At 41.2% G+C, this 15,609-nt stretch overlaps 1 protein-coding gene across 2 annotated transcripts in view; it reads right to left on the bottom strand.

The window, feature by feature from the left end:
• Nucleotides 1-9,071: 9,071 nt before the first annotated feature.
• The window catches only part of LOC116386690 (protein argonaute-3), a 28,624-nt gene continuing 22,086 nt past the window's right edge, over nucleotides 9,072-15,609 (bottom strand). For both annotated transcript variants that reach the window (XM_031853115.1, XM_031853116.1), the window contains exon 19: nucleotides 9,072-15,604. In XM_031853115.1, coding sequence (XP_031708975.1) covers nucleotides 15,496-15,604 — 109 coding nt within the window. In that variant the 3' untranslated portion in view covers nucleotides 9,072-15,495. The remainder of the gene's footprint in view (nucleotides 15,605-15,609) is intronic.

Below are 15,609 nucleotides of genomic sequence, written 5' to 3'. Positions count from 1 at the left end.
AGGTGAGAAAGACAATGATGAAATATTGTGAAAACCAGTGATCGGTGTGGAATACAGATCACTCATTACTGAAGACCGCAGTTTAAGTTTATATGCAACTTCTAAATGCACCTATATATGAAACACAGCTTCATGCGAGTCTGTAAAGTTGCAAATGCAAACAATATATAAAACACACTGTGTGCAGAATATCCCTCTAAAGAGCACTTTGACACTATAAGCGTTTAAGAAGGGCAGAACACTTCTCAAGTGGCTTCCTCACCCAGATGTGTGCCAAAGTCCCCCGTCATGATTCCATTAGCACTGCTCCCATTGTATTGTTAGTCTAGCCGGTGGCCCCTGGTATTCTTGAGCCTCCCATCAGACTACAGAAGAGATGGAGGTGCAGAAGAGTCACATCCATCGTGCGGAGCTGAACCTGCAAGCCACGGAGCCTCCTCTGAAACCGACACAAGCCGAATGTACAGAAAGCTCCATTGTTCCATTGGTTTTAGGAGCTCCAACACATCACTGGCCCACTACATTGCAGTTTATTGTGAGTCCAGAGCACCAAATCTGTAGCTGAGAGTAGCAAACAAACTCCTAAATATGGTTATGAATGTTTTTTTAAAGATTTGTTTTAGTCAGAACAAATCGGCTAGGGGCTCAGAGAGTATTGAGGGAACTCATTGTTGTTTTTTGTCTTTTCACGGGCTTTGCTGACAGAAATTTCAAGTCTACAACTGAACTGCTTTTCTCACAAAGATTTTGTCAGTATTTCCCAAAACGTAGCTGAATTATCTTTACTCCATGCCAGACTGGAGTATAGCAGCCTAGACCAGCTGTCTGCAGAGAAAAAAGGTCAAAAATATCATTGCAAGATTTTACTCCACTAAGCCGCTGTCATAACACAAATCTACTAGCAGCTCTGTGAGGCTGTACTAAGTGTCTAGCTCAAAGCACCACTGTGCCTAACAAGAGCATGCCAACATGCTCACAACAACAATACTAACATGTTGAAGTTTAGCAGGCATTGATTGCCATCTAAATTTAGTATTGTAGCAGTTTTTTTTTAACTAATCAAGTACAGCTGAGGCTGATGGGAATGTCATTAATATTTGGTCCTAAACAAGTGTCAGACAAAACTGGAACTCTGACCGGATTATGGCACAAGATTAAAAAAAGTCACGGGAGATTCATCTTCGAGGCAGCATGAATGTCTGTACAAATTTTGACGGCAGATTAATTAATAGTTCAGTCTGCACCAAACAGATGGGCCGCGGCTATAATAATGTGGTATTAGCCAACTGTCTTGGTCTAGAAAAAGACTGGAGTGGGTCCTTTATTCATTTGACAGAACACCTCCATCAAAATGATCTGTAAATGATCTAAACTACAGTCACACTGCCAGACTCTGAGGACTGACAATAACTGAACAATGTCTGGGAAGGACTAACTGTTACAATGGTCCGTCATAAGACACACAGTCCATAAAATAGAAAAGACTGTCTGCTGATCCCTGACAGCTCAATAATATCTTATCACCATCTCTGCTCTCTGCTCACACACACACACACACACACACAATAGCTGATTCATACATCGAGATTCCTGTTTGTGGGGTGCATTGTTCTCTGGGGCTGTAAAGAGCACTGCGCTGATTCACAGCGCATCCATGAGAAACATCAGCGGCCAGTCTTCCCTCCGTTGACCCCCAACTATTCGATGTCTTTGTGCATTCCAGCCATGCAACTCTTATCGCAGCAGCATTTCCTTGCCAGAACTATACATATTCATGTTTATAGAGATATGGAACAAAAAAGGAGAATGGGTGGTCTGGTGTGATTACAGAAAAATGTGACCGGCTGTTATAGAGACTCACAGATGGTGATTTCAGAAACTAAGCATGTCGTTATGAGTTTCTTAGCTCTTTAATAAGCAATAACTCTGCATTTTGGGATTTGCTTTCGTTCCGAGAGTCAGATGAGAAGATCAATACCACTCTCATTACGATAAATAAGATTAGCTTAGCAAAATGGCTGGAAACAGGGGTCAACAGCAACTCTGCACATAACCTCCTGTAAAACCACAACCTTTACTTTATGTTTTCGACACTATGGTTTTGGTACGGATTAAATAAAGAGGATATATTGTATTAATTAGCGGGTGTTAGAAGTGGTTGTAGGCAGATTGTTTTACCTCCGGACAGAGCCAGGCAAGCTGTTTCTCTCTGTTTGCAGTCTTTGTGCTAAGCTAAACTAAGCTAAACTTAGCAGCTGCAAGCGTTGCCAGATGTGTAAAAAAAGGCAATTTTTTAATTGCCATTAGGGAGAGGGTTTTTTATCCATCCATCCATGAGCATATGAGCTCAAATATCACTATAATTAAACATTCAAAATCTTCACTTCACAGAGCTATAATGGAATAATGATTTCAACAGTGAAATAAGGTAAGCTAATTGTCATAGAGTGAAAAGACATTAGATTTTGACGGTAATAAGTTATCAGTCAGTCCAAGTGGGGGTAGATTTATTGGAATGCAGCCTAACTCTGTAGGTCAAAAAAGCAGTAAAAATTGTAACCCACTAAATTACAATAAAATAAAAGACAAAAAGCTGAAATCTTTTCAGCACTGCCAGCTGTTAACTTGACAGATATGAGAGTTGGTAAACATCTCCTCTCAGCAAGAAAGCGAATAAGTGTATTTTCCAAAATGTCAAACTAATCCTTAAGTGATTGTCATTTCGGCAAAAAAATGTTTTTGAAGTTCGCAAAGCTTAAAGTGCATCAAACTGGATCCAAGTTAGATCATCACTTTCCAGAAACCTTTAAAAGTGCCAAATATCAACTCAGCAGACAGTCAATCACAAACTAGGCTTACATACACAAAGATTGCGGTATCAGTAGTTCAATATTTGTTGCCGACTGTGCCCAGCAAACAGTCCTGTGCTTGAATGGCCTTCTGGGTGTCTTTTCCAGGTTGACATCTGTGATAATTCCCCGTGCTACCAAGTCATTTGTCATCTATGGGACAAAGGAGATATTGGTGTGCAGCCTGAGTCAAGTTATTTCCTTCTCTATAACACCCACCCTTCTAACAAAAGCAATGGTGGAGGGTTAGAGGTAAAGTAAAAAACCTCACACACACAGGATACAGCGCTGAAATAAAGACGTCAACATCCTGTGATGTTTGGGAATTGTGCCATGAAGCCGTATATTTTCCATAAGTCTGTCTCTTATCTACATTTCCATACATTCGTCTGTCCTTGTGTGCCCTCTCAAATTGCCCTCATTGTGACAAAGATACGCCCTTTACATCCTACTGCACATATTTTTTGTGAACCCCCACAGAGGACACAGCACCTCAACCCTTCCTTAGCAGACCAGACTTTCTCTTGGTGAAGTGCTCCCACTCCTGGTGAGAGGTGAAACTGCAGGGAGTATTGTTAATTAAGACAGATCTAATATTCAATAAATGATTATCCTCATTCCAAATTGAAGAATCATGACAGGACAGCGCCTCTCAACGCTGAACGTAGACCAGTACTGTGCACGATCTTATGTACAGTCCATGTGCACAAAACTAGAATGAACTGCAAAACAAATTTAGGTTGGAGATAGTTGCTAATATCTTAAGTCAAATGTATTTGTGCTGTGTGTGATGTTATTTTTGTATGATTGACTCATTCTGTTGTATAGCAAATGCAAACTGTTCTCGGGTCTTTTATTCTTGTGAGATAGATCTTTTTCTTCACAAAGCAGTGTTTACTGGGTCCTCTCAGAGCCACGCTCATGATAAAGCCTCTTCACTGAATGTTAAACCCAAGCTCTGGTTTGATTGTGAAGCCACGACCTGTCACTCAGAAATGTGGCTTCCTGCAGCATGTTGAGGAATATGAAAGGCGCTGCACTTTTATTAACTGTGGTTCAGCACACAGCTATATTCTAAAACCGTGCAAGTTGTGGTTTAGCTGGACTAGTGTTCTTTGCTGCAGCTAAGCTTGTCGGATGTTAAGTGACAGAGCAACGGCGCCTATAAGTTTCTCACTTTACACAAAACCCCATATAACAGATATTTTGTGTCCCCGACCAGCCGCTAAGACAGACACAGCCTCAAGCAGGAGGCTCGCACTCCTTTTCCCCAAATTCTTCCTTTTATAGCTACCGGCTCAAGGTGTTTCAGATGCAGCTAATCACCGTTAACTAATCAAGAGAACCTGCAGAGCGACAAGCACGAGAGGAAAAGAACAACAAGAAGGCCATAAATGAACACCAACAAAGGGCACATGTAACAGTGTTTGTATTCATTTAGAATAAAGTTTTCAGTCAAAACTATGAGAAGAGAGATAAAACAATAAATGGAAAGACTGTGTAGCTTCCACCTAATCAGCTGAATGAGAGACACCTGTGCGGTTCAGACAGTTTGGCTGTCAGCCCCGTCTGAACATCCAGTTGCCTTGTTAACTCATTTCTAAAAACGGTAATTCAGAGCTGTATTAAAGCTGACACATATTTGCAGTTGGTATTTATTTTAATTAGAACCATTTATGTCGCTGCTTATGTAATTATGATAAAGTGTTGGCTGCCTGGATTGCTGGTGCATCAATATTTGACTTTGCAGAATTATATATCATGGCAAGGGAGAACAAACATGACAGGTACTACACGGGCTGAAAGCTTCAGAAATGATTGTATTTACATATGTCTTAAAAATAATGACTGTTCTCCCCAAAACAGCAGCAGGGCTTGGCTCTGACTTTTATTTTCCTCATCCTTTGATGCCAGCGGGGAATAAATTCCAGCCTTATGCTGTTTAACAAGACAAACTGTTGTTGAAAAAATAGTTTACTGGTATCTCACTTGATAAATAAAACCCCTAATGTTTAGCAGCGATAGTTTTTGTGAGACTTTTATTCGCTGCTTATCAATAATTTAATATTAACAAGGGGGGAATATTTGTGTTTGTATAGACTAATCCCAATACCCAACTGCAGTCCCCCTCAGGGTTGTGAAGCACTTTAGCATCTTTAAGCTCATTGTTTAGGTTTTACAACCAAACTAAACAGCTTTGGCTCACTGCTCTCACCAGCCTCGGTTCCAGCAGCAGGCATCTGCTTTGAGTGAAAAAGCTCTAAAAAAAACACACTGTATTGGCGTTGCTAGAAGTACGACAATTAACGGATTTGTACGATAATTTGGCCCTCTGTACGATGTAATCACTATGCCAAAAATACAATGATTTTGCGCGTTCTCATTTTAATTCATTTCCGGATCGCAAAATATGCATCCTACATTTGTGTTCACGAGTCTCTTCTCAAGTTACCTCTTTCCAGGCAATCACACTTTGCGTAGACTAAAATGTTGACGAACGTGACTTGCGACTACAGCTGTCGTTGTCTTTCCCGCCGCTCCAAAAAAATATCCCTTCTACACGTCATCTTGCTTAAAAAAAAGATATATTTAGGTGTGTAAAAAAGTGTTTTGAGTTTTGTAAAATTGCATTTGATCTTGTTTTTATTTATTTTATTGGTTTATTTGGTAGAGACAGCACATTAATAAAACATTCCTGTAATTGCGCCAGAGTTAGCCAAGAGGCTAGTTTTCATCTGTAGTCCCTAAAACAGAATATAAGTTTAAAATGACAAAGTTATGCATTATTTACCCTTTACGAAGCATGCAGAAACAATAAAAGAAGAGAGAATATTAATATAAGTAGAAACAAAAATGGACGTGCATTGTTAGACACTAAAACATACATCAGAAGCACAAAACGTAAAAGCATGCAGAGTATGTAAGATACACAAGTCAGTCTGACACAGCTAAACAACAATAAAAGACATGCATGCAGGTAGATGAGGGTCGACTGGCAATTTCAAGACAGACAAGTGACAGCAGACAGACTCACGACAGTAATTTTCCTCAAAATACAAGAATTTTAAGCCTCTGGTATGATAGTTTAACATTTCCTACCTGGCAACAGTGCACTGTATACGCTACACGTCCATCACCAAATGGCAAACAGACAAAGTTAGCAACTTTTTGGTGAATATAGTGGAGGATTTACCTGCTAAAGAGCCCAATAAGTCTGGCTGGAGCAGTCTATGGACATATTGTATTTAATAATGCGGAATGCTGTGTAACCAAATCACAGAGTAGACTAATGTATGAAGTCCTAACGCTAAAAGGAGTTTGAACATTGACTTAAATTCACCAGGTAGCCAGAAACACCAAATGAATGCTAGTGTTGCTCAGTGTCTGTAGGATGTGTAAATAGGCAACAGTTTGCAGTTTTAACAGCGACATTAAGTTTTCTGTTTACAGCTTTTTGTGGCCAAAAATCAGTTAATACTTTCTGAAGTGTTATAATAGTGTTTCTAGGTCGTTAATCTAGATTCAGGGCTCGCGTGTTTGGTGCCAGAGCTGTACCATCGTCACTGATGTGTTTACAGCAAGAAACGGTGGCATTTAAGCCCACAGAGCGACGCCTGTTTGACTAAACAGTGGCTCTGCCTTGTTTAAATGATGTACGAATATTAACACCATCATTTTCTGTCAGTTGGACGTCGCTGGGCGCAGGGGGAGCGAGCCGTTTATGACAGTGAGGAAGTGAACATAATCAGTGTTGAGTCCCAGCCTGCAGAGCATCTGGTTTCTCACAGAGCATCCATCTCTCCGTGTTTTTAATGATAGGAAGTATTGCTGCTCAGCAATGATCATTTGCTGTTGTTTATTATCCTCATTACGCTGTGCTGCACCTTAATGTGTCCCGAGCTCCTTGGAAATGCTCCTAAAGTGTTTCACAAAAGAAACAAAAATATAAAAACTGGTTTAATACATGCTTCAGTTAAGTCAATATGCAATTTTTGACAGAGCAATATTTTTGTATATTCCACAAAAATGTACACGGGACGATAGAAAACACGTGGCAACAGACACTGAACGAACTGGGATTGCTGGATTAAGCAAAAATATTTTTGTTGTCATTTTCTTTTTTGAGGAACACAGTTAGTGCAAAGGAGCTGTGTAATAACTGAGGTCAGAGGTTGTACTCGGTATGTGTTGAAATATATAAATAGAGCATGTGCAGAGGGGTTTTAAAAAATACCAAATACATGTTAAATTTCGATAAAATACAGGTCTGATCCTCGAAGTATGAATTTAAGAATCAGTGTGGTAGTAGATCTGTTTCCATCTTGATGGGAAACCTACCGTGAAATAAGGAAAGGACCAATTTTATTTTTTTCCTGATTTTTCTTGTTTGTTGCACATCTAAAACAAATTTGAAGGATTTTCAATTATTTGAACAACACTATCATTCCATTTTCCTCTTAAGGCTACTTTACACATTCTGTGCTCTCTGCTCAGACTGATGTAGTGTGGAGCTTAGTCAGGAATCTATATTCAATCTGCATGTACTAACAAGAATGCTATACGTTTAATATATTATAAAGAATCGGGTGCAACAAAGAGTCAGGAGGAAAGGGCTTTTTTTAAAACACCAACACAGTCAAAGAGGTCTAATCATGATAAGTGAAAACACCTGTGTATATTCACCATACAGAGGAAGTCCCTCTCGCTCACTACTCCTCAGGCGGGCTCCACTCCCTGCTACCCCACATATCACACCTGTAAACACTTGAGCTCGTTAGTGGAAACTAGCTTTGCAGAGCAGTGTGTCCTGTTCATGAGCAGCTGCTGACTGCTCTCCTCTGATGTGGCCTTCCACTCTTACCTCTGAAATAAAGAGCTGTACATGTGTTTTTTAAACAATATTCTTTTTGAAGTATTCCTATAACACATTTTACTCGCTTTGCAGCAATGCAACAAATATAATGAATGTCTTTATCCAAATTAAAGTCAGCAATCCAGTTAATCTTTCAACCGCCAGCATCTATGCCGCAGTTTCTTCACAAATTACCTTTTCTAATTTATTTTTTTATATCCATGCTAGTCAGTTGATTTGATGGTCGGTCCAGCCAAAAATATATTTAAGGAACTATTTGATGAATTGCCATTAAAGTTCGTACAGACATTCATAGTCTGCAGATGATGAACCCTGATGATTTTGATCTCCTGACCCTTCTTCTAACACCACTATGAGGTCAATTTTACTCTAAATACCTGCTAAACTAATCCCATCAGATGTACATTGTGTTTAGTGCCAAGTAGCTAAATATTTTTATGCTAACACCATAAACTAAGCTGATGAACAAGGTAAGCATTATCGCTCTGTCACAAATCCGTACTTATCCTAAGCAGGTTTTTAGTATGCAATGAGTTCACACTAGAAAACTGACAAAGTAAAGTACACTTAAAAGCAAACAGCATGCATACTAAATACGGTTGTTTTGTAGTCGCACTATTCTCCCACAATGTAATGCACATAATTAATAGAACATGTCTCGGCTGCTATCGATGGTGTTCCTAAATATATGGTCGTGTTCGGTCAGTAAGACAGCCACGGTAAAGCAAAGCATTTTATTGCAAGTATTAGTCAAAGATACACTTCAAACTGAAGCAAAGCAACACTAAAAAGGACGACAACCTATAAGAGAGCGTTACAAAAGAAAGACATTTAAAACCGAGAGGTATAGAGCTGTTGGTACAACAGAGCCTTTGCAACATACAGAGGGACTGAGACATGGATCATCTGGTGGTGAAGGTTCACCGTTATACATCCGTTTGCTGGTGCATCACTCAGATAAGACCGACACTAGAGTGATACTGAATTTGAAAAGAAAACCAAAAAACAATCTGAACAATCAGCAGACACATAAAATGTTTTAAGTCCTTGGCCACTGTCTTCAAAACCATTAAGTGTATACAACGGCACCAGGAGCCTAATCTCTTGTGCAATATTTGGTTCAAAGTCATTATTGGAATGCTAATGGTGTGAAAACAGGTTAACCATCCGATAGCCGTGGGAGGAAACATTACAGTAAACATGGATCAAACCAAAATGATTTGGTTTAAAAAGGAGAGAGGGCTCATTTACTTTGAGACAGGATTGACAATACTCAAAAGCTCCATGTCTCTGATCCTCCAATGGGGTGAGGGGACAACCAACAAAACAAAATAAAAACAACTATCATCAGTTCATCCTTGGTTCATTTTACAGGCACAGGTCTCTGTAATCCAGCAGTCCGGCCCGGGTCAAACTGCATCTGAAAATATTGTTCTTTGGATTTGTGTATGAAAACCAAATTATCAAACGTTTTCATGTCACTCATACTTCTTTTTTTTTTTTACGATGTTATCCTGAGGCAGTAAGCGCTGCTCATCTGGTTCAAACAAATGCCAAGAATAGTTTCCAAATGCTGTTTGACCCCCGGACCTGGTGTCTGTTCTGACATCAGAACAAAGAGGACAGAGCAATCGTGTTCGTACATCAGAGTTCAGTTAAGTTCTGGAGCAATGTTAGTGGTTTACATGAGAAATAAGAAGAGATGAGGATGCTGGTTGGGGAAATCGGGGCAAATCAAGTACGTAGGTTTTGTTTTCTTGGTAGGCCGCTCGACACAGGCATCGCAAAAGTCACATAGAAATCTGACGAGTATTTCAGAACGCACTTAAGGCTGAGGCATGTCTTTTTTTTCTCGTGGAATGAGACCTGTTGCTGCTGTGAAATGTTCTGGCACAAGAAAAAAGGCGCCAATTTAAGAGGAAAGAAGTGACGCCTGTGATAAAATTTTCTTTCCTTCCTTCCTTCCCCAGCGAATTTACATGGCTAACGTACCAATTAGCAGCTTAGGATGGGGGGGGGGGGGAAAATAAAAATCAGCTATTGGACACTCAGGTCAGTGTGATTCAGAAATGGCTCCCTTCATCAGAGATGAGCTGCAACATGTGGGGGTTGGCATTGGGCCGTCTCAGGTGGTACAAGCAGAGTGGAGGGTAAAGAATATCAAGGAAAGGACAAAGGAGAGTCGACCTGTAAATACCACCAGGTCGAATCCACCTCTTCCCTTTCCTCCACCTCGCACCCCCGTCCATATTGTTGTGCTTGCGTGTCTCGGAGAATAAGGCGTCAACATGGAGGGGGAGGGGCTAAAGGCCTCATCCTCCTGGCTCCGCCCCCACCATGCTGCAATATGATGCGGAGACTCCAGCCACTTGAATGCACTCTCAATAAATACACCATAAAATATTCCGCATATATATATATATTTCATATATAAAGTTAAAGACACATTTAAATAGGACAACAAAATAAAACTCGGCTCGAGAACAATTTTTCAAAATCGGATAAGTGTTGAGACAAAACAGAGAATATTTTTTTTTTACAGTTATACTTATTTTGACTCTAAAATAGTTACCGTATAAGAATATCGCAATCAGGCATTACTCAAGCATTATATGTCATAATAAAAGCAATTTACAGTTTTTCTTTCATGTAGTATAACATATGCAGCATACCAAGGTAAGTGAGGTGCAGTGTTTTTTGAGATCTCTTGTAATAGAAACATTTCACCCCCTGGACTGAAAAGGTACCCACAGAACTACAGACCACCCTTGGTTTTTTTTTTTAGTCGACACCCTACCGGCTCAAGACGGGGACACTGCTGGGCACACATTCCCTCCATCAGGGACAAGACACATGGCAGGACATTGCACTAAGATGAAAGAACGCCGTGGGCCGCTACTAGGGCTGGGCATCGGGGCGCCAACTTTAAATACTGACACTGGTTCTGTTAATTTCATCTCCATACCTGCAGTAAAATGACACCTGCATGAAAGCACACTTTACTATGCAACAGACTAAATTGTTCAAGTCATTCTTGACTTTTTCAAGAAGTTTTCTTTCTCACCTATGTCGCTTTTCTAAGTAAAATGCCCTTCAAGAAGAAAACCTTGAATTCTCAGTGCAAGAACATATTGTAAAAAAAACTCTGGACTGCTTGTCCAAGTTTGAGGTGCTTGATGTTGATGCCAAAATCTGGGAGGTGCTGATGTCACGTTTTGACACCCAGCCCTAGCTGAACCAAAAGTGTCGAGTGGTAACCTCCGGAGGGACATCCAACCACTGGAGAGCAGTGCTGACTCCACCGAGCCTCCAACAAAGTCACGAGAGCATGAGGCACACGTTAAATGACCGACCGCTTTGTTTGGGAACAAACGTGTCCCCTTCGACTCGTCGTTGAGGTTCAAATCCTCTCCTCGTCCTCCTCGGGAGGAGGAAGGGGACCGGAGGGACCGCGATTGAAACCGCTTGGCTATGTGTCTGAGTGAAAGTGGCAGTCTCTAAAGTGCTGTGCTATGTTTGTCATTCGTGGGCTGAGCTGTGTCACACCACGCTAGTCGGTTATGACCCCCACCCACCCCACCCCCCCACATTCTACTGTACCAACGACACCATTGGTCCAAGACACTAAATGCACTAGGAAGCGAAAGCTCAACCACAACCATATACTTGGCATATATAAAATTTCTATGTAGGCGTAATGTCTAAATACATGAAACACGAGTTTGCATTGGCATTTCTTAAAAAAACAAACGAGTACAGTGAGTGTGTGTGTGTGTGTGTGTGTGTGTGTGTGTGTGTAAATGCAGCCGTTCCTGCACTGCAATGTGTTCTTGTAAAGGAGATTCTGTTTCTTTGATTTTACATTTCATCTTTCCATTTACAGCACCATCAAGAGGAAAGGCACTTTTCTCACTCCATTGCTACCTTCCACCGCAAAACGAGAGCAACCAAGATCCGGGTTATTGATCGCTTACTCGAAATGGAATACACCTTCACTTCCATTCAAAACCGGAGACATTGACCTTTATTGGAGGCAATTTAGCTATTTTGCTTCATCAGACAATTGTCACTTTGGATAAGACGTTTGATCTTCAGCTTCCATAAAACGACTTCCGTATTGTTTGCAATCCTAACCGAGAGCCAAAGGCCGCAGCTAGCTGTAAGCTGTGTGCTGCCTTTCATTTCAATCAAGTCCAACAAGTCATTTTAATAGAGCCGAAAGGACAAACGAGTCTATTACCCTACTGTGTAACACAGATCGACCAAACAAATAATGTCTTCTTATCCCTCCGAGCGTTCACTTCCACAGGCCCCAAATGGTTTTGCTCATGTCACTTCTCCACTCGCTGATATTTGCAACGCAGAGCTGATGAGATTTCACTTGTAAGCGAGGCAAACACATCTGCTATGTAAACATGTGTTTAACTGCCCTCTAGTTTATACACAGATTGAACACCCATTACCGACAGCAGCGATAGTCAGTTACAAATGGATTTGAATTCCCGTAATTAACTTCATAGACTTGTTCAACTTCCAACATAACAACCCCACGCAAGAAGTTATCGTTGATCCGCTTTGGTTCCGTCTAAAATCACACACACACTTGAATGAATGACAGAAGCCGCTACGTCTTACTGACCGGACACCACAGTTGTCCTTCAAGTCTAATCTTTCTCACACCTCCCAGGGGGATCGGATGGGATTGTTGGGCCGTGGAATGTAGTCCTCTGGCACAAGGGGAGTAAATGCTCGGGAGCAAAAAAGGGGAAAGAGAGCAACAATAAGATTACAGGCTTTGTCACACCACAGATTTACCGGGAGGGTAACTCGTTTGTATTTGTGAGCATGTGAAGTGGCTCGGGTACGGAGAGGAGTCTGAGGAAAGGAACCGAGGTCGCAATCCAACGCAAATCCTCCCAAGGCTTTAACGACAAAAGAATGGAGAACTACTACCCCGTGTTAGGATATGCTTTGATCACACCCTTTCCTTGAAATGGATCAACACTTTCAAAACCACTTCCCCATTCCGTTTCCCTCTCCTGATAGGGAGCAGGCATCAGCACCAGCTGAAGAAAACCCGAGAACATTCGAGAGCAGAAAGTCTGCTCAATACATCAAAGGCTTCTTCTTCTATTCTACCGTTTGCCATCAGAATAGGGATGCAACGTCTTTACAGTACGCACTGCAGTCCAAAAGGCTTTGTGTTTTCTCTCTTGAGATTCTCTCCTCTACAACAACCCTCTGACTGTACGGGCATCTACACTAAATAAAAAGGTTGACAAATAAGCATTCAACATCTTGCAGCTTTTTTTGTTTTGTTCCAAACATCACTAACGTCACTAGTTTCAATAACCCCACCACTGTTCACACAAACTATACGTCATACAGTGACACAGGAACCAGTCAGTCTATTGCAATAATAAACTTTGTTATTATACCTTTTTAACCATTACTTATCATGATACATCGATTACTAAGATTAATAATCAGACTACTTTTTTTTTCTGTTAGCAAAAATAAGTGGTGTGCATTACATCATTTTTAAATGTACAAATATACTTTCGATCTGGCTTTTAAAAAGGCTTTCAGACAATCATGAAGGCTCAAACCCACTGGCCCATGAAAGGCAGTCAGATGCAGCAGGAGCCTACAATATACCTCACTGTCCGTTTGCAGGTTCTCAATGCCGATCATAACTACCGGGGGGAATCCTAAATCTCCCTCAAACCACAGCAGTGGGACTTTCTCCTGTCCTTGTGTGAGTGAGGTTTACCGTATTTCTTTCTACTTCCCTATCCATCTGCTCATCAAGAGTCTCTTAAAGAAGTTCAGATTCTAATTCAGATAACAATAGCACCGCACTCGTGTTCAGTCCCGAAACACAGCTTATTTTAGTGCAGATAACTTTTATACAGGATTCAGACCTAGTCCTGGACTCAGGATCTCTATTGACAGCAACAACTCATTGAAGTAAGCAGCTGATGACGAGGCTGAGTCCACGCCCATGAACCCGGCCTTTTAGGTACAAACGCACTGTAGCAGCTGGATCCATGTCTGGTGAGGAATAAGCAAAAAGACGACTCGGCCTGCTTTGCTTGAACGGCAACGGTGTAGGCAAACACGTAAATATAATGATTTTAGGATGATTTGAATGAGACGTTGAGAAGAGGCATCGGGTGAAAGTTTCTTGCTTCAAACCATCTTATGCTGTCCATTTATTGGAATATGCTTTTTGATTATTTTAACCCACTGAAATAGAATCCCAATAACGAGCTATGCAGCTTTTGACCATTCAACATTTAACTCCCACCAGGCACTTGAATACTACTTCTTTATGGCCTTTACACCCACTGTGTTACTCTGAGGAATTAAGAAAGTATGCCCGTTGATGATAAAGTATTCTCAAACCACTAAGCCGCATTAAAATCCTTCGCTTCAAGTAAAAACATGAAAATCACCAAAACCGCAGTTGCACCGTTTTTTGCCCAACATCAAGAGCAAACTCGTAAAACACGATCGATCGTCTCACGGAGGAGCAATGCATGGAAGTGCCCGAGGAGTAAACTGTTCTCCTGTCGAGGACACTCGCTGTCAAATGAAATGTCTGACTGTTCTTTTGAATCATTCAAGTCCCCTAAAATCCACTTCCCTTCGTTCAACTGATTATTGCACTAGAGGAAACCATCGACGTGATCTCTGTTTACCCACCATCTCAAACTGTGAGGGAAAGAGAGAAATGTGATATAAAGCACTGAGGGAAATGAATACGTGACGACTAAGATTAAAAACATAAGCTTACATGGTTCAAATGATTAAAAAAAAGTCTGAATCATAAAATGTTTCACATAATGTAGAAGAAAAACAACAAACAGAAACAAATAACAGTGTTATACTTTAAATAAAATCCATAGATGGCTGCAATTTTATATATATATATATATATGCGCCAATATAAACTGCCTGTTTATGTGTGACAGCTGACTGCTAAAGATGAATATTAACTGATCTGAAACCTTGTTAAACAATCCGTTGTTGTGACTTTAAAGGGGCATTCATACCTCGTCACCAACAGGTGGCAGTGAGCTCAAAAGAACTTCATACAAGAGACTGGTGCTTTCTCACATAAGTGAAAAGTGACAGACAAGAGGAAAACGGAAAATATAAAAGTGGCAACTGGGAGGACCTCCGGTCCAATGAAACAACTACATAACAAAATTAATCAAACACCAACTCCAGAGTCCGACCCTTCCTTCTCTGATCCCCCGTTTGAAATACTGGGGAGAGTCAACAGAATGTAAAAGTGCTGCTGCTCAAACTGACTTGAGGTACTGTAGATGGCAAAAGGAGCAGAATACTACAAGACTGTGCCAAAGGAAGGGAAAAGTACAAACAAACAAGAAAAACAGCCACTAGGCCACAAGTAAAGGAGACAAACGGGGACGAACAGAGAGGAGGGGCAATGAAAAAGGGGCCTGATAAGGGCGAAAATAAACTAGTTGGCTGGTTAAATATTGCATAATAGTGCTGAGTTTCTCTCTCGTTTGTTTTTTAAAGCAGCGTTTTGCATCCTCAGTCCAGTGTGGGGTTGTCTCCTCCCCTCCCTCCTCTCCTCTGCACAGTGTCGGGTCCGGATTGACTAGGCATGTGGGGGGGACGGGGGGCGGGACTTGCACATATGAGGACTCCTTGACTGACAAGCCAGGTGTGCATGGTCGTGTCTGTGTGTTCATGTGTGTGTAAAGGGTGGCAATGGTTGGGTATGGTTGGTGTCGCTCAGGCGAAGTACATGGTCCTCAGGGTGTCGTGGTGAATCTGAACAGCTTTGGCCAGCGCCTGGGGGTCCCGACCGTTGCTCTGACCGGACACATGGCTGCCCTCGGCGCTGCA

Source organism: Anarrhichthys ocellatus, unplaced genomic scaffold, assembly GCF_004355925.1.
Source record: "Anarrhichthys ocellatus isolate YVR2014 unplaced genomic scaffold, GSC_Weel_1.0 scaffold13, whole genome shotgun sequence".
NCBI classification, from domain to species: domain Eukaryota; kingdom Metazoa; phylum Chordata; class Actinopteri; order Perciformes; family Anarhichadidae; genus Anarrhichthys; species Anarrhichthys ocellatus.
Note: the sequence above shows the minus strand (reverse complement) of the source record. Positions and strands in the feature narration are given on the sequence as shown.